The sequence below is a fragment of the Caenorhabditis remanei genome, chromosome II (genome assembly GCF_010183535.1).
Source record: "Caenorhabditis remanei strain PX506 chromosome II, whole genome shotgun sequence".
In the NCBI taxonomy this organism is placed as follows: domain Eukaryota; kingdom Metazoa; phylum Nematoda; class Chromadorea; order Rhabditida; family Rhabditidae; genus Caenorhabditis; species Caenorhabditis remanei.
This window is the reverse complement of record NC_071329.1, coordinates 5,146,611-5,170,167: the sequence shown is the minus strand read 5'-3', so window position 1 is coordinate 5,170,167 and position 23,557 is coordinate 5,146,611. Positions and strand designations below refer to the sequence as shown.

Here is a 23,557-nt window from a genome sequence, read left to right as displayed (position 1 = left end):
TAGTTGGAAATGGTCCCGATGGACATCCGGATATCCGAACCGTCGTATTTGAGATCTTGCACTTGAAAAGTTTTACATGATCAAGTTGAATTATCAGAGAACGTGACGCTCGAGGAGTTTTTGACAGAATTTTTTTAATGCATCTAGAATTGGTCAGATTAGTCAAAGGCGCTGGTACATATGGAAATTTATTTATTTATTTATTTATTTAAAATACGTACGTGAGAGTACGTGGCAAGGTCAATAGGGGGGGGGGGAACTTGAAATGAAATAGAGGGAGAATAGTGAACACGTGGAAGGTAAATGAATTGTTAATGTTATTGGATGGGCGACTACTTATTCATGTCAGTTGTACCGCAATACTGGAGAAAGCTTAATGTTTTATGGAGCCGTAGGACTAACTATTTTACTGAGGACGCGGTGAGTGAAAAAATGCTCACGAATTTTAGATCTTGGAGTTTTCCAATGATAGAGGTGGCCTCGTCTGGTATTGTGAGATGAAAGTTGAAAATAATTGGTATAGTCAATATCTATTTTTCCTATTAATAATTTACCGAAGAAGAATTTATCAAATCCGGCTCGTCGGGAAGATAAAGATTGAAGTTGATAATTCACTAAACGTTGGTTTGCCTGGACGTACTTTGGGTCAGTTCTCAGTATTCTTTTACCACAGGTTCTAAACATAATCCTACGCGTGAAATTACTTTGAACTGATTCTATGTTTTTAATTGTTTTACAACTACCTGGATTAGTTACAACTGTGAATTTGGATATCAAAACTTCCGGACAACCAGAGAACTAACTGGCAGAATTAAAACATTTTACTGGTGTCCTCAAAACATGTACAGTAATCCTTGCCAACGCACAGTAACCGGAAAAGTGTCTGATCATGCCTAGAATCAAACGGTATTCAAAAATAAACTAATTCTGTCTGAAAAACTATTTAGAAAATCCGGTTTTGTATATCCTGAAGCAACGCAGATTGCAGCACCGGGCTAAAAATGTTGCAGTTTTTTTGATATCAGTAGAAAAATTTTCAATTTCAGATGTGTGCCACTGTTTCACAAAACAATAGGTTGTAAATATTACTGTCTCAACACATAGTACAAACCAGTTGCATGGAAGTGAAAATTTCTTATCCGGAAGTTGGAAGTAGGAAGTCGGAATTAGATTTTTTCGCAAATCTCCAAAAACTCCAAGAGAAAAATCATAAATTTGCCGAAAATCAGTGTAAAATTAGTTTTTGGCTGAAGAACAGCCTGTTTTCTGTCCTTTTAAACCATTTTTCCATGTATTTCTGCAAAATTTACTTTTCCGGAATTCCACCGTTATGGAATGACGGAAGTCGGATATAAAATTCCTTATCCGGAAGTCGGAAGTCGGAAGTGAAATTTCTTATGCGGAACTCGGAAGTCGGAAGTGAAATTACTTATCCGGAAGTCGGAAGTCGGAAGTGAAATTTCTTATGCGGAACTCGGAAGTCGGAATTCCATGCAACTCTGGTACAAACCTAGAACTCAGTTTTTGTGGTTGACAACTTTTTTGTTAAAACAGTTCTTTTACGACACATATACAAAAATCAGAATTCATTGTACGTCCAACGTTCTGAAAATGTAAACAAGGTGATTACACCTAACTCAGTAACACATTCTGAAAACTAGCAAATTTTAGTTTCATATCTAAAAATTGAACTATTTTGAGCGATCTGGCTATTTTGAATAAATGAACAAACACTTTAAAAAAAACCAATATAAAACAACAGTTCTAAAAAATTCAAAACTAAAAACACCACCTTGCCATGTTCTTCGCCTATATACATATTATTCCCACGAATCATACCTCTCCTCCGTCTTCGTCACTATTATTTTGTTCACGTTCTTCTTTTCCTTCGCACGTATTATTCTATTTGTTTTAGATGTTTTCAATCTTTTGTTTCGTCAAAAATATGTATGGACACCAGACGAACTTTTTGAAGAACTTATGATTCTCATTAAGAGATGAGACCAAATTTCATAAAAACAAACAAGGGTTCCAGTCCTACAAACAATTGAAAACAAGGATTCGAGACCTTCTCAAGGTTAATCAGGAGATGGTCTGAAATTCTTCTTTAGTCTCTACACCTCCGGTTGGCCTCCGAGGAGGATAGTGCATTTTGATGGATGATAACAAGTGCAAGTGGGCAGACTAGTTTTCTGTTGTTTCATTCATTTTCAGGTTATGATAGATAGATTGTTGTGACTGTCTATCAATGGGGAATATGGGTGGTAACAATGAAGTCTTCAGGGGTTTTTACGTACAGAACCGCTCAAAAGTATATTAAGTTTTGCCTTTTTCAGTTGAAAGCGCCAAACATTGAGATTGTGTCATGGTAATACTTATTGTCCCATTAAGTAGATTTTTAATGAATCATACAAATCAAAAATAGAACTCCATTTTTGTAGTTGACAACTTTTTTTGTACGGACACTCCCTAGCAAGTTACATATCGTCAAAGTAATTTCTCCCTCAAATCGACCATTTTCATTGTAAAATAGTGCGAATTTTAAGCTGTCCCCTTAAAATGGCCATAACTCTCTAGGGAGTGTTTGTACAAAAAAGTTGTCAACTACAAATATAAAGCTCCACTTTTGATCTGTATGATGCATTAAAAATCTACTTGATGGGACAATAAGTATAACCATGACACACTCTCAAATTCGAATCTTTTCAACTGAAAAACCAAAACTTAATATACTTTTGAGCGGTACTGTAGACCGCTCAGTAACTTCCCGGAAAAGGATTGGTACGGTCCAGAACCGACTAACTTGTTCGGCCAGTTTTGATTAGTGATAGCACCACTTGATGGGATGTATGTGTCAGAGCCTACAACGTCTACCTAATAACCATTTGTCCGCGAGCCAACACATTAAAGCGCCTAAATTGCTCAAAACTCAAAAGAATCAGCTCTATGTCTTTCGCTCATTCCGTACCGGATAGCAAATCCGTAATGTGCCGCCAGACGTAGAACTACTTTTTGAAAATTTTCGGAATTTGAAACAGACCCGCAATTAACATGACCGTGCTTATTTTGCGGACCAAGTGCTTATTTTGCGGACCAATTCTCATTTTGAAATGCTAAGTTCTTTTTCTAACTGTTTATACGCGAACACAGCAATAGCATCTGGAAGTTTTCGAGAGAAAGATCCGGGCGGTCAGTATTCTGTCTGTGTGTCGGTAGGTCCCGATGTCTGAACTTCTGAATTTTCCAAGGAGTCATAAGTGATCATTTCAATGTCTTTCTACCGTCAGTTTGCGCAAAAAAGTTGTCAACTAAATACAAAAAAAATGAAAATGTTGGTTTGTACTTTATAGTGGGCTCCGCGACACTTTGCAACTGCGACGTTTCGCAACCACGACGTTTCGCAACCACATCACATTTGCATATTTGGGTCAGTTGAAAATGTTGAGTGTACCAAAGGGGATCGGAACATATTTGAAAACAATTAAATATAAGACAAAGTTATTTTGCCCGTTTTGACAAAACTAGGTTAAACTGTTGGTAGTTTTGTGGTTGCGAAACGGTGTAGTTTCGAAACCAACGTTAGTTGCAAAACGTCGCCGCTCCGAAACACCTAAACTTCCAGATAGTCGCTAATCCCAATACATATATTTTAGAGCTACAATACCGGACAAAAACGTATCAACTTTGGCTGTTTTCAGTGGAAAATGACCAACTTTGAGAGTGTGTCATTGTAATTCTGATTGTCCTACAAAATAACTTTTTATGGGATCAAACAGACCACAAATAGAGTTTTATTTTTGCAGTTGACAACGTTTTCGTACGAACACTCCCAAGCAAGTTACATATTGACAAAGTAATTTCTCCTCAAATCGACCAATTTCAGTGCAAATTAGTGCGATTTTTGAGCTGTCGTCTTAAAATAACGATAACTCTCTAGGAAACGTCCGTACAAAAAAGTTGTCAATTACAGAAATAGAGCTCTACGTTCAATCTATATGATTCATTAAAAGTTTCATGGTGTGACATCCAGAATTATTATGGCGCACTCTCAAAGTTAGTCATTTTCCACTGAAAACAGCCAAAGTTGACACCTTTTTGTCCGGTACGTATTTCAGTCTCGCAATCTCTCAGACTGAATCTATTTTCAACTCAAAAAGTCATAAACTTCAGACCCAACTAAACCAATTCGTCAACTGTTTTTTTGTCTCCTCACAGACACACAAATAAAGAAAAACTCCATCTCCGGGTTCCACCACCCCTTATCTTTCTCTCTATTCCACGTATCATATTCTTCTTTTTTTCTGTTCCCATTATCATCTGAAATTGTTCTGTGTCTGTCATGCGACATGTTATCACCTCTAGATGGTTCCATTTCGATGCCAAACTTTTTTTCTTCGTTTTTCTTGACATCTCTTATCAGTTTTGACAAGGTATCAGGGCAACTTTTGGAGTCGGGAAACGTAGAAATTGAGGGGGGAAAAGGAAAAGTTACAGTTATGATATAATTTTTGTATAAAAAATCAGAAATAGGTCTTTCCCAGAACAAAAACACTCTTTTCTCGGCCTTCCACTTCCATTCTCAGGGTGACCGGCTCTAATTGCTCAGGGAAGCGAGACTCTTTCCAGACGAAGAATCGAAATTGTTCTCCTTCGAAGACAATTGTCGCCAGTCTACCATCACTAGGTCTCTCGATATCCACTCCATTCCTCAAATCCAAAATATCGTCTTCGTATAATAGTTTGAGGCTGAAATTTATATAAGTAAAACTCTGCGCCGTTTCGAAACTAGACGCTTTGAAACAGAGACATTTCGACACTAAACTTGGAAAAAACCACCGAAAGATGACAAATATTTTTGTGATCTACGTAAAAGTTGATGCTGCCCAAATTCGAATCGGACAGTTCTCGATTCGTACCAGTTTTATTTCGGCCAGTTTTGATTCGAGGCAACATCTGTTAAAAACCGGGATTTTTGTCATTTTCAGCTTAAAAAACCGAAAAGCAGCTGAATTTTGATTGAAACTGCTGAAAGAATGATCCAAATCTGCTGGAAATAGCCAGAATTTGAGAAAAATTACTGAGAATCTGACTAAAACTACGAAAGTTTGACTGAACTTGGCTCAAATTTAATTAAAATTTAGTGAAAATCTCTAATAAACTAAAAATTGGCTGAAATTTGTTTAAAAGCGCGGGGAATTTTGATTAAAACCGAAATCAGTTGAAAATGTGACAAAAACAGCCAAAATTTGACTGAAATTCGCTGAAACTCGTCCAAAATTTAGTGAAAATTTGTAATTTTGCTATATTCTGACAGAAAATTGGTTGAAATTCTGTGAAATTTTTACCTAATTACTGGTGAAAACTTAAAACCAGACTTGTCAAAAATCGGGCCGGCCCGGGCCGGGCCGAGATTTTTCTTGACCGGGCCGGGCCGGGCCGAAATTTCGCTTGGCCCGGTCTGCTTGGATTCAAAAATGGGAACCCGTTTTTACCAAATTTTATTTGAAATTTTTAGAAAAAATAGAGTAAAAATGCTTAAATTATCATACATATTCACATTTTTCAGAAAATTTCAAAAAATTCCAAAAAAAATTCAAAAACTCAAAATGTTTAAAAACGAGCCGAGCGGGCCGGGCCGGGATTTTTCCTGATCTCGGCCCGGCCCGGCCCGTGACAAGTCTGCTTAAAACCTACCCAATTAGACCAAAAATGATCGAAAACCCCAATTTTTGGTTTCTGTCCGCGTTGTTAGACGTCCGGGTCGCCGGAAAAAATATTGGGCGGAATGAAAAAAGTACAAAAAAGCAACTTTCGTGGTTTCCAAATGTCTAATTTTAAAACGTCCCCAGAGCCCATAAAAAAGGTGAAACTAACCCATCTGGATACTTAAACCTCGCTGCTCTTCTTGTCGGATCCCAATGCTTTGCGCCAAAAATTTCAGTGAGCGACTCCTGGGATAACTGTGTTGCACCCATCATAATCCACATTGATTCCAGTTTCTCAAATGAGCCATCCAACCAGAGTCTTATGAAATTGATAATGTGATGGTCTTCCACACCTCTAGCTTTACAGAATAATGCGCTTCGAACATCGAAAAATTCCAGATGACGACCCGCAAGCTCTCGTGAATTCTCAACATAAAGATGGTCGACGGAAGCCAATGGGAAACTTATGTCGTAGAAGAAAGAGGGCCAATCGGTTAGTCGAACACTGTTCCGGATTGTGACTCTATTAAAGAACTGTAATAGTTCTTGTATATCGTTGGAAGTTCCGTATCCATAAAAGTTATCAATTTCGTCTACATCTGGAAACTCCCATAGACGATCCATGCTACACATGACTTGAAGAATTGGAGAGATGTTGGAAATGTCACAGAGAGCGGAGTGTGTTGCAAGGGATATCTTCTTTTTGAATCTTTCTTTACACCAAATTATTGGGATTTCCTTTTCAGGGTGGAAGGAGATTCTGGAAAAGAAATAAATATCATACTTGTCAAGGCACAGCCCGGCCCCGCAAGACCCAGAAAAAGCCGAAGGCCCGGCTTCAAAAAATGACCAAATTTTTGATACAATTTTTTCGAAATTTTCGAAATTTTTCATCGAAAATGCAAACGTTTTTTGATGAGTTTTCAGAATTTCTTCAAATTCTAAATACTACTCGAAAATTTGAATTTTTGGCAAAAAAATTCAAAAAACTTGAATTTTGGCGCCAAGTACCCGGGCCTTCGGGCTGGGCTTAAGTCCCGTGCATTTTCAAGATTCTGAATTCGAGATTTGGGATTCTCGATTTCAAATTAAAGATTCTGAATGCAGAAAAAAAAAATCACGATTCAGGGTTGAAAATTCGAGATTTCAATTCAAGATTCAAAATTTACGATTTACATTTTCAAGAAAAAGTACCTATTTTTTAACCAAATTTTTTGAATTTTTACATTAAAAATCTAATTTTTTGATGCATAATAAGCTTTTGATTGAATTCTGAAGTATAGTCAAAAATTCGACATTTTCGGGGAAAAATTCAAAAAATTTCAAGTTTTCGTTCAAAATTTACTTCAAAATATAGTTTTTGAATTTCAAACCGCGGGCCGTCCGAGCGGTGAAAGTTTTCGTCATAGCCCGGTCCGGCCCGTTGCAAGTATGGAATTTTGGACTCGGAATTTTTATTCAGAATTATAAATTTGGGACTCCGGATGAAAAATCCACATCTTCGAATTTAAGATTTAAATTCTGGTTTCTAGATTCTGAATACCGAATTCAATACTTAAATACCTACCTGCAATCAATCTTGGCTCCCCGATACTCAAACTCTATTTTCCTTTCCCAATTCGTCACCTCATCGTACAACCATCCGTCATCTCCCGGGTTATCCATCGACGCCCATTTTACCACATCATTTCCTTCCAGTCCGGTATTCTGTACTTGTAAGCAACCATCGATGACATCAATTACAGTTGCATCGAATTTATGGTTCACACATTGAGAGAGAAGTTTCGACCTTCTCGAACATAGTCCTAGTAAGAATAGCTCGTGGAATTCGAGTTGTTTGACAATGTTGAGTTGAGCAAGGTAGGGGATTTTGAACAGGTTCATTGGAGAGATCTGGAATGAAAACTTTAGAAAAATGGACAGAGAGAGAGAGGAACAAAAGAACAAAAGAAAATGAGCGACCCCACAGAGTAATATTGATTCTGAGAGAAGAGACGGGGAGACGGGGGGAGACGTCACAAATGATGGTCACACAGGGAGTAAATAGAGGAGGTCACTTGTTGCGATCTACGGAGACCCCCTACATATCCGCGAAGATGTTGTGAACACTGTAAATGCTCATAACTTGGCTCGCAGAGACATTTAGCAGGTTTTGATTTTTCCCAGGGCACAGTAACCCTCAAGACATGCCAAGCAAACCTCTTGTTTGCGTAATTTCTTTCTAAAGAATCGATATTATTTTTAAATCATTTCGTTCTTCTTTTCCAAAATTCTCAATGATATTCAAACTCCCATATGTTGTTCAAACTAACGTAATCCAACAAATGGAACTTTACGAGCAATATTTCTTGGGGCTCTGCTCCAACAGAGCCAAAATTTTCATTTATAGAATGCCCCGTAGATACGACGCAACTGTGATTAATCTATGTTCCTCTTGTATACAAGTACAGAAACCCGGAGTTAGAGGGGAGGACGTGGTGATGTGGACATTAAATGATAATTGTGGAGAAAAGGAGGAGGTGGTCAATGTGAGTGGAGATAAAGTGATTGAGTTAATGTATAAGGAACTGAAGATTGATTGCAGGTGAGGAGTTTTCATTTTTGTATGGAAAACGAATCAAAAATATATTTAGTTCGGGATCTAGAACCCAGAAACCAGAATTTAAATGATGAACGTGTAATCTTGAATTCAAAGATATGAATTTTTCTTTCGGAGTCCCAAAATTATAATCTTGAATAAAAATTCCGAGTCCAAAATCAGTTAGGAAATCCTGATTTTGGAATCCCAAGCCACTTGACCATGCATCTTGAATTCTGAAACCTAAATTTTGAATCTTGAATCTCAATTCTCAAATTTGGAACACTGAATCCTGAATTTGATTGTCGAAATTTTAATTTCTTTCCTGAATTCAAAAGGTTCTGAACAGTCTGAAAGCTTTCTTTACATTTAGCAATATTATTTTAAAATCTTCGTTCTCACATAAACCAGATGAACACTACATTTTCCAGAATCTCCTATCACCCTATCAAACATATTCCAATCTTCTGCAGCGAAAACAAGCACAAAAAAGTGATACCACTAGCAATTCACTATTCATTTTGCGATGTCTTCAAAATCTCTCCAATTCTCCAAATTAAATGCAGAATGAATCGATTATCAGATTTTCCTGATGTGATAACATTTTTGAATGTGGTCCTGCGGGAGACAGAGAAGAGTATGCCATGTTTTTCGAGAGAGTTGATATCAAGAACTCCGCGAAATTGTATGCGTTTCCTTCTCCTTATTTTAAGCCAGAAAGTAAATTATTATCAATTGATCATATTAATATAATCAATTCACGATGGCTTACCAGGGATCATTTATTGAATTTTAATGGTAGAAGTGCTCGATTCTTAATGGCAGAACACATAAGATCAGATGACGTTATTGAATTTATCAGAAGATGGCAACAAGGTTCATACGGAAAGTTGGAAGTAATATGGATCAGCCTTTCCTATATGAAAACGTTTTCAAGGAATACAATTTTGGAAAATTTCGATTTAAAACCATGGGATCCATCGAAAAGAGCTGCAAGATTCCCGTATCCAGATGGGTGAGTTTCAGTTATTATTATTTTATAGACCAAATTTATTCTTCCTTTCAGATCAATAGTATCTGAGGAGAATGATATTCTCGACTTGTCTAATGAAATGGATATTCAAAGAGCTAGTGATGGAAGGCTGGCCACTGTAGTCATTTCAAATACAGAGTTTAGATTTTTTGTCTGGAATGAGCCATTTCCAGATGCAATTGCTGCAAAACCAAGATCCGATGCGTGGGACGGCCGTGAATGGTTGATTCAAAGGCAAATTTATTTTTGATTTTCTGATTTTTTGTTGGAAATTTTATAATTTTTAAATTTGCTGTTTAATTGTTTGTATAGTCAATGTATTGGGTTCTCCCACAATTTTCTATCTATTCTGCCTAAATGAAAAAATTATAAGTCTATAAATCTATTACTTTGATTTTTGGCGTAAAGCTCAATATTGAAAACAACAACATTTCAGTTCGAAACCTTTTCGGAATCTATTATCAAGAAATTTTAATTTCAGATCTTTTTTGAGAGTAAATCAAGGCTGTCGCACGGCCGGCCGCGGCCGGCCGCGGCCCTCGGCTTTCAGGGCCGTCGCGGCCGCGGATTAACCAAATGGGCTGAATTTTTGCATATCGACTAATCTTTTGGTCCTCTACAAGGCCGCCTGAAGAAGCGAAAATTTTCCATGGCTGGGAACTGAGATATAAAATCGCCCCACGGCCTTTTTGACAGCCTTGGAGTAAATGAAATTCTCGCAAAAGTTTAGTTTAGCATAGCATCTCCCACACTGCAAAAAAAAACTGCAAGAAACGTGAAGCCGATTTTTTCACGGTTTAATTCAATTCTTTTGTTTTTTGCGCTGAAAATGCAGTATTTTTCAGGTTTTCAGACGTCTTAATGAATGAAAAAAAAGTCCCATCCATAAGAATTGTGAAAAATTATATTTTCTGTCTTATGAGCCAACAAACTTAAATTTTGGTAAGAAATTGACTTTTTTGATACAGAAAAACCAATTTTCAGAAAAATATGTATAATTTTTTTGGCAGAAAATTGTTTCAAACGAAAATTGCACATAATGTACTTGAGGAGGCTCAGAAACCGTTAAAATTTTCAGAAAATATGTATATTGGCTGAAATAGCTGAAAATCTCATTTTTCTGAAAATCATTTTTTCTGTATCAAAAAAGTCAATTTCTTTCCAAAATTTACGTTTTTCGGCTCATAAGATAGAAAATATAATTTTTCACAATTCTTATGGATGGGACACTTTTTTCATCCATTGCGACGTTTGAAAACCTGAAAAATACTGCATTTTCAGTGCAAAAAAAAAAATAATTGAGTTAAAACCAGAAAAAATCGGCTTCACGTTTCTTGCAGTTCTTTTTCGCCGTGTGGGAGACCGTGCATAGTTCAATTTCAGCACATTTTCCTTTTTAAATTCACCATACTAGACGAGGAAACTATACAAGAATTTAATAATACTGTATTAAACGTTAAAAGTACAAAGATGTCATTTCAGTGATCTCTAACTGTGAAAACAGAACAAAACGAGAAATTTGCAAGGGTAATATTTGAATATTATTAAAAACAGTCAAAATTCACTCGAAATCTTCAATTATCTTGAAATTGATTCTCATCCCTTCAGATCCATCATCCGTCTCTACCAACTGTGCCCCATCATCACTGACAATTTTCGAATATGGAAACTCCTTCAAACACTTAAACCCATTTTTCGCCAGAAGTGTCTGATTTGCATGAGAAGTTGTTGCAGACACAACACCGTCTATTCCCATGGCTTTAGCAGATTTCATATTTCTCGACAGCATTTTCGAGGCGATTCCTTGACGTTGCCATGGGGCACCGACGCTCGAGATCTCACGGTAGATCACAGTGTTGATGTCAGGTGGGGCGAGACTCCAGAACTCATCGTGACATTTTTGAAGGACGGTTACTAAGAAAAATAGATAATTGACATCATAATTTCTAAAAACTCACAAAATCTCTGCATAGTCTCCGAGAATCCTGAGATATCGTGATCTGCAGCCTTCCCTGTCTCTTTCTTTTTCTTCTCATCTTCTTCTCGACTCCATACGGAATTCAACAAAACTCCAACTACAGTATCCCCTAACTCATTCGTCACAATAGTGGAGAATGGGTTACGAAGACTGGCCTCTGTCATTTCAGCGAATATTGGAAGCCATTCTTCGATGCCTACTTTTGTGGCCTGGAATAATTTGGGAATAGGTTTCAGCTGGCAATTAATACCCATTTAAGCCGAAAATTTTAATGTCAAAAGATATGTAAAACTCACCCTGATACTCGGCTCTTCATGATAGAAATGATCGGCTAGAAATTTGAGAATCCTGTCGTAATCAGATTGCTCAGCGGTTTCAAATACGTAGTTGGGCATCTGGAATAACAAGAGATTTGTTTATTTCTGTGAGTTGTTTGTGAAAAAAAAGGCCGAGATTATCTCAGGAACCATTTCCGGATAAATCCAGGACAAAAAGTAGTCCAGAGATCTAAAAAATACTAAAAAATGCAAACTATTTTGAGACAGGAATCTGATATTGCTACAAAACTTTAAAGTTCACCTTGAATTCACAGAATATGCATTTTTCAGTTCAAAATAAGCTGATTTGAGCTTCGTCTTGTAGATATGAGCTCCGTTACCACACGAGCTCTGTTATATTACAGGACAGGTGGGTAAATCAATATACATGACTTCACTTTTGTAATTGACAACTTTTTGACACGGATTTCCCATATTCAGAAAATTGCACTATTTTCCACTGAAATAGTTTCATTTTGTTATTTAATAAGATTTTGAACATGACAACTACAAAAATGAAGTTTTATGTTTGATCTACATATTTTATGACAGTACCACCACACAGTACTACCACACATAATATGTAAATGAAAAAGAAATGCATTATTTTTCACTAAAAGTAGTTGGTTTGAGTCACTTCTGATTGGTACTGCAATTTCAAAGGATGTAAAAGAGCGGCGCTTACATTGAGAATTTTTCTTCTACCTTAAGTTATTTCTACTATTATTGTGTTGGCTGGATAGATTAGTTTATTTCAAAACTGTAAATTAGAAAATTTACTAAAAATACAACAAAAAAAAGAGACATGAATTTTCCTTCTTACATTGTTACAAATCTCTGAAGTTTATGTATCAATTGCGGACAAAGACTAAAAAACCTTAAACTTTTAAAATACTGGTAAAAATTACAGGAGAACAAAAAACAATATTTTAACATCAATATGTAGAAGGCGTCGTTCAGAAAATGTCATATTTATTTGTTTTCTAGAACAGTCTTCTCAAAGAAATCATACGACTCAACAAAAAAAAACATGACAAAAAATAATGGCCGACACGAAAAACCACGATTCGGCAGAAAAAAAGAAACAATATTTTCTCTCTTCTGTTATTTAGAAGGCATGCGAGCGGTCAAGTGTTTATTGGTAAGACTGAGAAAAAAATGAAATCAAAAGGGGAGAATTTGAGAAATAGAAGGCGAAGAGAAAAATACATTATATAGGAGATTTTCAAGTCGTGCTTTATAGTTTTGATGGTTTGAACTTAAAGTTTTGAACGCGTATTTTGTAGCTTAGACTTTGCTTTAATGGTGTCTGGGGTGTCGTTGACGCAAAATGGATTTATTCAATTCCACCAAATAAGTTCATAGTTCATACTCTTCAATTCTCTTAAAATTAATCCTCATCCCCTTCGATCCATCATCCGTCTCCACCAACCGAGTCCCCTCTTCACTGACAATAGAGGAATACGGAAATTCTTTCAAACTTTTGAATCCGTGTTTTGCCAGAAGCACTTGATTCGCATGAGAAGTTGTTGCAGACACGATACCATCGATTCCCAATAACTCAGCAACTGTCAAGTTGCGAATAAGCATTTTTGAAGCGATTCCTTGACGTTGCCATGGGGCGCCGACGCTGGAGATCTCACGGTAGATGACGATGTTGGTATCGGATGGCGCGAGGCTCCAGAATTCGTCGTGGCATTTTTGGAGCATGGTTACTGTAAAGAGCGGTTTTTGACATTAGAGAGCACAAACAGTCCATGTAAAAAACTGAGTGAAAATTGGACTGGGAGGAATTATAAACAAATTCCGAATTTCACCGGTTTTAAAACACATGGTTCTTCCAAAACAGGGTCTAAAATGCCTACGTTGAAAAATTGGCAGGCGTGCCTATTACTAGAGAAAACACAGTGGTAAGTCTTTCCAGAATTTAGGCTGTTCACTGAAAACACAGTAAATTTGATTCTGCAAGACATCCGGACACACCGACACACCGACCTCATCCGTACTCTAGCAGAATATAGTTCTTACAACCGCGCTCTATCAACCAAGGAGACTTCAGTAGTGCGCGAAAGCTAAAGCGCGAAAACTTACAATACTTCTGCATCGTCTCCGAGTAGTTACTCAAAGCCATATGATGTCCTCCTCTCTTTCTATTCCTCTCATCTTCCTTTCTTTTCCAGACAGAATTCAATGAAACTGCAACGACGTCTCCTTCATAAGTGGAGACAACGATTGATAAAGGTGCAATGAGACATCGTTCCACTAGTTTTCCAAATCTTGGTAGCCATTCTTCTTTGCTGGCTTTGGTGGCCTGGAATATTGATTTTCGGAATGAAAATTATTCTTCAAAGTACTGTATCTCTGCTAATTTTCAATCTAACTAAATCTTTTAACCTGGTTTAGAGTTACTGTTCTTCCAGCGTTCTAATAATGATAATAATTTAATTTATGATAATACAGTATGTTTAATTAGGTTCTCAATTATGTCTTAACAACTCACCCTAATAGTAGGTCCCTCGTGATAATAGTGTTCATCCATGTACTTCATGATGGCATCGTAATCCGATGGTTCAGCAGTTCTGAATATGTAGCCAACCATTTTGAGCTCTGAAAAAAGTAATAGGTTAATATTCCAATTTAATCTCTATGATATGAGCTGGAGAATATACCGAAATCAGTCGATTCAGAATCTGACGGTAACAAAAAATCTTTTGATAAAACAGTCCGTATCTTTTTATGACGTCGATCAGTCTTGAAACGGACGACACGATCGAAATCTTCTATTTTTTCTGAATCTGACGAACCAAGTCATTCACGTCGCGTTTTTTTAGGAAAATAGGATGTATCATTTTATGAAATGGAGCAACGGAATCTTCTATTTTTTGAAATCTGATGGTAACGAAAAATCTTCCACGTTGCTACTTCTTAGAAAATAGCCCTTATCTTTTTATGACGTGGATCAATGTGGAATTCAAACGGCACGTTCGGAATCTTCTACTTTTTCTGAATCTGACGATAACAAAAAATCTTTCACGTCGTGCTTTTTTCAGAAAGCAACCCGTATCTTTTTATGACGCGGAGTAATCTTGAAACAGATGACACGTCCGGAATCTTCTATCTGAATCTGACGGTAACAAAATATCTTTCACGTCGTCACTTTTTAGGAAACAGTCTCTATCTTTTTATGACGTGGATCAATCTTGAAACGGACGACACGATCGGAATTCTCTAGTTTTTTTGAATCTGACGGTAACAAAAATCATTTGCGAGTTTGAATTTATTGAAATTAACTAGAACCATAAGTTAAGAAAGATTTTATTAATTACTCTATGGTCTTTGACATTTGCATGTAGATCAAACATTATTACAGCTCAATTTTTGTAGTTGACAAATTTTCGGTACAAGGCTTAGCTAAAAAGATACATAATGTTTTCATATGTTCATGCTCACACAAATTTCGAGGTTACGGTAAGAAAAAAATTTAAAATTTAAAGAAGGAAGATAGTTGATTGACACACGTTGTAAGAATAGTGGAAATGATTTCAAGTCGTACTCCATTTCTTTCTGATAACACTCGATTGCATTTAGTATGACCCCTGAAGAAGATACTGGGGGTACCGATGCACCCCCAGGCACTCTCTCCCTCACCCACAGTCTCTTGTTTCTTTACGTCGATTCCGTGTAATACTATTCTTAGTATAACTGCATAGTAGGCACGTTTCCTTATCAGAGAATAGAGAAGATTATATTCTTGGGGGAAATGTTTGTTTGATGATAGAAGACATCAAAGAATCGGTTTTATGATTTAGCGAAAGAATCATTCTGCCTAGAGGAAGAAGTGTTTGGATCCGTAAAATTCTAAAAAGAGCACTTGTAAAAATTTTCAACTACAGAAATGTACAAAACTATAAAAATAGGTAAAAACTTGCTACAGTAGGCATTTAAATAGATACGTGAGACGACAACTTTGGAATCGGAACACCCTGACGCCCTTTGATATTAAAAACTCTTTTTTTCAAGTTTTTTTTTTCATAGTTAGACCGTCGAATAGTTCTACTGACTTCGAGTTATAAGGTATTTCAGAAATCACAAAGATTGAATTCAGGATGTTTGAAAAATGGAGGGACCTGCTCTTCTATTTCAGGCTTTACAATGTTTGAATCAGAGATGTTGGGAATTCCGACTTCCCACTTACAGATAAAAAAATTTACTTCCGACTACTGACTTCCGACTTTCTACTTCCGGATAAGAAATTCTCTAATCAGAACATCCCTGATTTGAATGTCACCTGTTACGTTCCAAAACCGATTTGAGAAAACAAGTCCGATATGACCGTGACCTTATATATTTGTTATTCTTAATTGTCTAAGGAATTGTGAGTTATTTCTGTTAAGCTCGGGAACGGGTTCATAATTACATAATGGTGTCAATTAAAAAGCTGGCAACTGGAGAGTCATAGCACGTCAAAAACCGAACAATAAAACTTGAACAATAGAAAACTGTTTGAAGATTATCCTGATGACTTTACTTCAAACTATACCTGATTAGAATCGGATTGTGATGATTCTAAATTAAGTACATTTCTGGTTTGAAGGATGTCAAGTAAGCAACTCCCACAAGTTCAAAGTCTCCTTCTTACTGTGGATGCACTTTTACACAAAATTGCCATTTCGATTGACATGTTCTCTGAACAATCTCGAAAAATGATACATTCGCTATAGATAAGATAGTATACGTTTAGTTTGTACCTAAAGTGCAAATCTGCGTCTCTTAAATTGATATGTTATCGTGATTTCTGGATTAACGAAGGATTTTATTTGAATTTAAAAAAAGTTTAGAGTTGCAGTAATGGGAGTAAACAGTAGAATAAAACAACATATTCAGAATTTCGATGATTCAAAACATATGAAGGAGAAATATTCTCACCGAAGATTTCCGTTTATGTAAAAATGTTTGTGTTTCACATGTTCTTTGAGATATGTAATATCTTCTTTTGAGATTGACCCCACTTCACAAATTCTCAAATTGTCGCACTTTGGAAAAAATTGTACGAAGTCGAGGTAGTTTTCGAAATTTTGTATAAAGAATTTCAATGTTTTAATCGGAACTTTAAAAGTTTCAACCAAATGATCGACGAGAGCTTTGACTGTCAATCCTTCTGAACAATAGATACAAACGGTTCCATGAGTTTTTCTGAAAATATGCCATATGATTATAAGATAACTACTCTGCTAGATAAAGACACGGACCTCATTCGAACTGTCCGTCCATTAAATGTTACAAACTGGTGATCACCGCTTGGAGGTGACTTGAAAAGATAAAACCAAGTATATTCCTTCAACGTACTGCCACTAATCACAGTGACGGACGTGAGATCATAAAATAATTCAACTTCGATCTCAGTGCATCCATGTTTAAGTGATTCCACGACTCGCTTACAACGCTTCGAACAAGTTGAAAACTCGAATCTGGAAAGTTGTGGACTGAAAATCAAAAAGATTTATACACTTACCGATCCAAATGATCGAAATTGCTTAATACACTTTCTAAAGCCAACCGGGGTAGATGGAGGAGCCGAAATTTCGGAGCATTAGACGTCATCTTCTCTCTGCGTGGAGAGTGAAAAATAGAGTCACGTCAACTGCGAAAACACAGAAAATCAATGGTTCTGGTGTTTGTCGAGATGTACCTTGGTCAATTAGAGCGCGTTTGTATTTTGGCTCCTGGGGTATGTTAGAGACAAATATTTGTATGTTGGACATCTGGACAAACAAATCTGGACTAGACTTTGATCATTTTTTTGACTGTAACTTCATAAAGACTACTTCATGAAGGTTTGTTCAAAGGACTGTAAAGATTTACGAGCTAAACAGTACAGTTGTTCAAATTTTAATCACTCAAATACTATTCCTTCGGTTGTTAGCCTCATAATGGTATTAAATTCAAAGATGATTCAGGTTTAGATACATTTCTGATTTGAGGAATACCAAGTCTCCTTCTCACTCTGAATACACTTTTACACAAAATTGTCCTTTCAATTGACATGTTCTTTGAACAATCTCAAAAAATGACATATTCATGCTTGATAAGATAATATACATTTAGTTTGCACCTAATAGTGCAAGTCTGCGTCTCTTAAAGTTTTATTGATATGTTATCGTGATTCCTGGTTTAACAAATTATTTTATTTAAACAAAAAATATAAGTGTTACATTGATGGGGAGTTTAGAGTCTCAGAGTAAACAGTAGATTAAAAGGACATATTTAGAATCTCCATAACTCCAGTTTTCAATAAAACAAATGCATTATTGAAGATTGCCGTTTATGTAAAAATGCGTGTGTTCTACATGTTCTTCGAGATAGGTGAGGTCTTCTTCTGAAATTGCTCCAACTCCACAAATTCTCAAATCGTCGCATTTTGAAAAACATTGTACGTAGTCGCGGTAGTTGACGAGACCATCCATATCGAATCTCAATATTCTAATCGGAACTCTAAAAATTTCCACCAAATGGTTAACGAGAGCTTTGGTATTGACTGTCAATCCCCCTGAACAATAGAAACAAACGCATTTTGAATTGTTCAGAAGTTTTGAAGAAGCCTTTCTGAAAATATAGCATTTGATAAAAAGATAACTGCTTTGCTAGATAAAGATACTGACTTCATTCGAATTGTCCGTCCATTCAGAGTTAGTGACTGGTGATTACTGCATCCAGGTTCATTACAAAAATGAAACCAAGTATATTCGTTCAAATTCCTGCCACTACTCAAAGTGACTGATGTGAGACGATGATTTAGTTGAACATCGATCTCAATGCGACCATGTCTGAGTGACTTCACGACTCGCTTACAACGCTTCGAACAAGTAGAGAACTCGAATCTGGAAATTCGCTGATCGAAAATTGAAATGATTGTATACACTTACCGATCCAAATGATCAAAATTACTTAATACGTTTTCTAAGGCCAAGCAGGGTAAATAGAGCAGCGGGAATTTTGTAGCGTTCGGCGTCATCTTCTGTCCGCGTGGAGAGGGAAAGATAAGGTCGACTGCGAAAAGAGAGAAAATCAATGAATCTGGTGTTTGTCGAGATTTCCCTTAGGTCAATTAGAGCGCGCATGCATATTGGCTCCTGCGGTATTCGGGTTCTTAGAACGTTCGAAAATAAAAACCTCGCATACCCCAGGAGCCAATATGCAAATGCGCTCTAATTGACCTAAGGGAAACCTCGACAAACACCAGAACCATTGATTTTCTGTGTTTTCGTAGTCGACGAGACTCTATTTTTCACTCTCCATGCGGAGAGAAGATGGCGTCGAATGCTCCGAAATTCCGACTCCTCCATCTACCCCGGTTGGCTTTAGAAAACGTACTTAGAAATTTTAATAATGGAAATCTGTGAGTAACTATTTCTTTTTTCAAAATTCATTATCAATTAATGTTTCAGGGTTATGTTCTCACTTTGCTCAAAGCGCTGCAATCTAGTGGTGAAATCGTTCAGACATGGTTTCACTGGAATTCAAGTCACTCTTTCGCATGACTATCTCAGTCTCAATTTGAGTGTTAAAGGCAGCCGAAATTTCCCATTTAAGGTCGGCCAGGGAGTTGAAAATGTCTATCGAGTTCTAATACTGGATGGGAGGGCAATTTGAATGAGGTAAGTATCTTCTTTTCGTGTAGTTACTTTACAGTCAAACGTAATTTTTTTGCAGAGAGGGGAGTCCAAATACTCGTTCCATTTTTAATACATGGAATTGGGTACTCGACGTCAAAGTTTTGATTGCGCATATGGTTGAAACTTTCCGAGTTCCCTTTGAAACAGTGAAATTCTTTTTGGACGATTTCGATGGCTACCGCGATTTTGTCCAATGTTTTCCAAAGTGCGACAATTTGAGAATTTGTAAGGAATGGCCAATTTTAGAAGAAGACAGTACTTATCTCAAAGAACATGTGGAGCACAAGCATTGTTACATAAACTTCGTTTTTAAATAAATAACACTCTTCAATGAAAATATTTTTACTTCTTATGTTATTCTTAACTGGTGTCAGAGAGGAATTCTGAATCTGTTGGTTCATTGCTCCTCGGATATATGAACTCTCGGAGTTTTTTCTGGACAAAAACATTTTTATTACTCATAACTCGGCTCGCAGAGACATTTAATCGATTTTGACTGAAATAGACTCCCCGCAGTCGAATGTACCTATGACAAAATGTATACACCGTTTGATAGCTGCTTCTCCAAAGACATCCCTTGTAAGCGATTGATAGACGAACTTCTGCACAGCTTGGGAACGGGTTCACAAAATTGTCGAAGCCGGTCAAAATTCTGACAACAGGAAAATTTTAGCACGCAAAGACGGGGTTAAACGGGAAAGAACTCTTTGAAAACGTATCTTGACGTTTTTGCTCCAAGTGACACCTGTTAAGAATCCGATTTTGATGATTCTGATTTAAATACATTTCTGATTGGAGGGATGCAACTTTCTCAAGTCCATAGCCTCCTTCTCCCTCTGAATGCACTTATACACAAACTACCCTTTCGATTGACATCCTCTTTGAACAATCTCGAAAAATGACACATTTTCTCTAGATAAGACATCATATCAGTTAGTTTGCACCACTTAATAGTGCAAGTCTGCGTCTCTTATTGATATGTTATCGTGATTTCTGGTTTAATGAATAATTTTATTTGAATAAAAAAGGTTTAGTGTTGCAGTAATGGGAGTAAACAGTAGAATAAAACAACATATTCAAAATTTCGATGATTCGAAACATATGAAGGAGAAATATTCTTACCGAAGATTTCCGTTTATGTAAAAGTGATTGTGTTTCACATGTTCTTTGAGATAGGTAATGTCTTCTTCTGGGATTGGCCACATTCCACAAATTCTCAAATTTTCGTACTTTGGAAAACATTGTACAAAGTGGCGGTAGTTATCGAAACCATGTAAAAAGAATTTCAATGTTGTAATCGGAACTTTAAAAATTTCTCCAAAATGATCGACGAGAGCTTTGACTGTCAATCCTTCTGAACAATAAATACAAACGGTTCCATCAGTTTTTCTGAAAATATATCATATAATTATAAGACAACTACTCTGCTAGATAAAGACACTGACCTCATTCGAACTGTCCGGCCATTAAATGTTCGAAACTGGTGATTACCGCATGCAGGTGATTCGAAAAGATGAAACCGAGTATATTCCTTCAAATGCCTACCACTAATCACATTGACGGACGTGAGATCATTAAATAATTCAACTTCGATCTCAGTGAAGCCATGTTTGAGTGATTTCACAATTAGCTTACAACGCTTTGAACAAGTTGAAAACTCGAATCTGGAAAGTTGTGGACTGAAAATCAAAAAGATTGTATAGACTTACCGATCCAAATGATCGAAATTGCTTAATACACTTTCTAAAGCCAACCGGGGTAGATGGAGGAGCCGGAATTTCGGAGCATTCGACGTCATCTTCTCTCTGCGTGGAGAGTGAAAAATAGTGTGGCGTCGACTGCGAAAACACAAAAAATCAATGGTTCTGGTGTTTGTCGAGAATAACCATAGGTTAATTAGAGCGCGTTTGTATTTTGGCTCCTGGGGCATGTGGGTTCTCGAATGTTCTTTCTGAGACAAATATTTGTATGTTGGACATCTGGGCAAACAGATCTAGACTAGACTTTGATCATTTTTACGGCTGTAGCGTCATAAAGAAGGTTTGTTCAAAGGACTGTAAATATTTACGAGATAAACAGTACAGTTGTTCTAATTTCAATCACCCAGCTGACAACAACTATTCCTTCGGTTGTTAGCCTCATAATGGTATTGAATTCAAAGATGATTCAGGTTGAGATATATTTCTGATTTGAGAAGTACCAAGTCTCCTGCTCACTCTGAATGCACTTATACGCAAAGTTGCTCTTTCGATTGACATCCTCTTCGAACAATCTCGACAAATGACATATTCGCTATAGATAAGATAGTATACATTTAGTTTGCACCTAATAGTGCAAGTCTGCTCTCTTAAAGTTTTATTGATATGTTACCGTGATTTCTGGTTTAACAAATTATTTTATTTAAACAAAAAATATAAGTGCTACATTGATGGGGAGTACAGAGTCTCAGAGTAAACAGTAGAATAAAAGAACAGATTTCAGAAATAAGATTCCAGTTTTCAATAAAGCATATGACGTAGAAATGTTTTTATTGAAGATTGCCGTTTTTGTAAAAGTGATTGTGCTCCACATGTTCTTGGAGATAGGTAATGTCTTCTTCTGAAATTGGCCAAACTCCAGAAATTCTCAAATTGTCGCACTTTGGAAAACATTGTACAAAATCGCGGTAGTCATTGAAATAATCCATCTCGAATTCCAATATTTTAATCGGAACTCTGAATGTTTCAACCAAATGATCGACGAGAGCTTTGGTGTCGACTGTCAATTCCCTTGGACAATAGAAAGAAACGCGTCTAGGATTTTTTCTGAAAATATAACATTTGATTATAAGATAACTACTTTGCTAAATAAAGATACTGACGTCATTCGAATCGTCCGTCCATTCAATGTTACAAACTGGTGATTACCGCTTGGAGGTGACTTGAAAAGATGAAACCAAGTAAATGCCTTCAACGTACTGCCACTAATCACAGTGACGGATGTGAGGCGATGATTTATTCGAACACCGATCTCAATGCATCCATGTTTAAGTGATTCTACGACTCGCTTACAACGCTTCGAACAAGTTGAAAACTCGAATCTGGAAGGTAGATGATTGAAAATCATAAAGATTGTATAGACTTACCGTTCTAAATGATCGAAATTGCTTAGTACGCTCTCTAAAGCCAAACGGGGTAGATAGAGAAGTCGAAATTTCGGAGCATTCGACGTCATCTTCTCTCTGCCTGGAGAGTAAAAATAGAGTCACGTTGACTGCGAAAACACAGAAAATCAATGGTTCTGGTGTTTGTCGGGAATAACCATAGGTCAATTAGAGCGCGTTTGCATATTGGCTCCTGGGGTATGTGGTGTCTCAAATCTGTTGGACATCTGGACGGATATCTGAATGTTGGACATCTGGACAAAAATATCAAGACTTTGATAATTTTCACGGCTTTAACGTCATAAAGACGACTTCTTGAAGGTTTGTTCGAAGGACAATATGTATTTATGAGCTAAACAGTGCAATTTTTCAAATTTCAATCACCCAGTTGGCAACTAATCACTCGGTTGTTTGTCTCACAGTATTTTTCAAAGGTGATTTTTAGGCTTAGAAACATTTCTGATTCGAGGAATACCAAGTCTCCTTCTCACTCTGAATGCACTTTCGATTGACATGTGCTTTGAACAATCTCGAAAAATGACACACTCGCTCTAGATAAGATAGCATACATTTAGTTTACGCCTAATAATGCAAGTCTGCGTCTCTTATTGATATGTTATCGTGATTTCTGCTTTAATGAATGATTTTATTCGAATATAAAAGTTTAGTGTTACTTTGATGGGAAGTAAACAGTAGAACAAAACAACAGATTTAGAATCTTTGTGACGCCAAAACATATGAAGTAGAAATATTCTTACTGAGGATTGCCGTTTATGTAAAAATTCTTGTGCTCCACATGTTCTTAGGTAATGTCTTCTTCTGGTCACGTTCTGTAAATTTTCAAATTGTCGCACTTTGGAAAACATTGTACGAAGTCGCGGTAGTCATCGAAACCATGTAAAAAGAATTTCAATGTTTTAATCGGAACTTTAAAAGTTTCAACCAAATGATCGACGAGAGCTTTGACTGTCAATCCTTCTGAACAATAGATACAAACGGTTCCATGAGTTTTTCTGAAAATAAATCATATGATTATAAGATAACTACTCTGCTAGATAAAGACACTGACCTCATTTGAACTGTCCGTCCATTAAATGTTCGAAACTGGTGATTACCGCGTGTAGGTGACTT

General features: G+C 36.7%; 8 protein-coding genes across 8 annotated transcripts; 1 reads left to right on the top strand and 7 right to left on the bottom strand.

The window, feature by feature from the left end:
* Positions 1-4,520: 4,520 nt before the first annotated feature.
* Positions 4,521-7,589, bottom strand: GCK72_004636 (uncharacterized protein; the record flags this gene model as incomplete). Its single annotated transcript, XM_003104259.2, has 3 exons — positions 4,521-4,746; positions 5,875-6,465; positions 7,273-7,589. 3 exons carry the CDS (start codon positions 7,587-7,589, stop codon positions 4,521-4,523), a joined length of 1,134 nt encoding a protein of 377 aa, XP_003104307.2.
* Positions 6,077-9,566, top strand: GCK72_004635 (uncharacterized protein; the record flags this gene model as incomplete). The annotated part of the gene is made up of 4 exons (XM_053724805.1): positions 6,077-6,198; positions 8,095-8,289; positions 9,221-9,298; positions 9,350-9,566. The coding sequence occupies 4 exons, from the start codon at positions 6,077-6,079 to the stop codon at positions 9,564-9,566; spliced, it is 612 nt and encodes a 203-aa protein (XP_053588999.1).
* A 1,311-nt stretch (positions 9,567-10,877) lies between these two features.
* On the bottom strand, positions 10,878-11,689 carry GCK72_004634 (uncharacterized protein; the record flags this gene model as incomplete). Its single annotated transcript, XM_053724804.1, has 3 exons — positions 10,878-11,230; positions 11,275-11,503; positions 11,591-11,689. The coding sequence occupies 3 exons, from the start codon at positions 11,687-11,689 to the stop codon at positions 10,878-10,880; spliced, it is 681 nt and encodes a 226-aa protein (XP_053588998.1).
* Positions 11,690-12,970: 1,281 nt separating this feature from the next.
* GCK72_004633 (uncharacterized protein) lies at positions 12,971-14,210 on the bottom strand (the record flags this gene model as incomplete). Its single annotated transcript, XM_003104241.2, has 3 exons — positions 12,971-13,326; positions 13,703-13,922; positions 14,112-14,210. 3 exons carry the CDS (start codon positions 14,208-14,210, stop codon positions 12,971-12,973), a joined length of 675 nt encoding a protein of 224 aa, XP_003104289.2.
* Positions 14,211-16,533: 2,323 nt separating this feature from the next.
* Positions 16,534-17,212, bottom strand: GCK72_004632 (uncharacterized protein; the record flags this gene model as incomplete). Its single annotated transcript, XM_053724803.1, has 3 exons — positions 16,534-16,804; positions 16,861-17,079; positions 17,124-17,212. 3 exons carry the CDS (start codon positions 17,210-17,212, stop codon positions 16,534-16,536), a joined length of 579 nt encoding a protein of 192 aa, XP_053588997.1.
* A 704-nt stretch (positions 17,213-17,916) lies between these two features.
* Positions 17,917-18,623, bottom strand: GCK72_004631 (uncharacterized protein; the record flags this gene model as incomplete). The annotated part of the gene is made up of 3 exons (XM_003104192.2): positions 17,917-18,214; positions 18,271-18,489; positions 18,535-18,623. The coding sequence occupies 3 exons, from the start codon at positions 18,621-18,623 to the stop codon at positions 17,917-17,919; spliced, it is 606 nt and encodes a 201-aa protein (XP_003104240.2).
* Positions 18,624-20,402: 1,779 nt separating this feature from the next.
* On the bottom strand, positions 20,403-21,082 carry GCK72_004630 (uncharacterized protein; the record flags this gene model as incomplete). Its single annotated transcript, XM_003104238.2, has 3 exons — positions 20,403-20,673; positions 20,730-20,948; positions 20,994-21,082. 3 exons carry the CDS (start codon positions 21,080-21,082, stop codon positions 20,403-20,405), a joined length of 579 nt encoding a protein of 192 aa, XP_003104286.2.
* Positions 21,083-21,811: 729 nt separating this feature from the next.
* GCK72_004629 (uncharacterized protein) lies at positions 21,812-22,497 on the bottom strand (the record flags this gene model as incomplete). The annotated part of the gene is made up of 3 exons (XM_003104214.2): positions 21,812-22,088; positions 22,145-22,363; positions 22,409-22,497. 3 exons carry the CDS (start codon positions 22,495-22,497, stop codon positions 21,812-21,814), a joined length of 585 nt encoding a protein of 194 aa, XP_003104262.2.
* Positions 22,498-23,557: the final 1,060 nt, after the last annotated feature.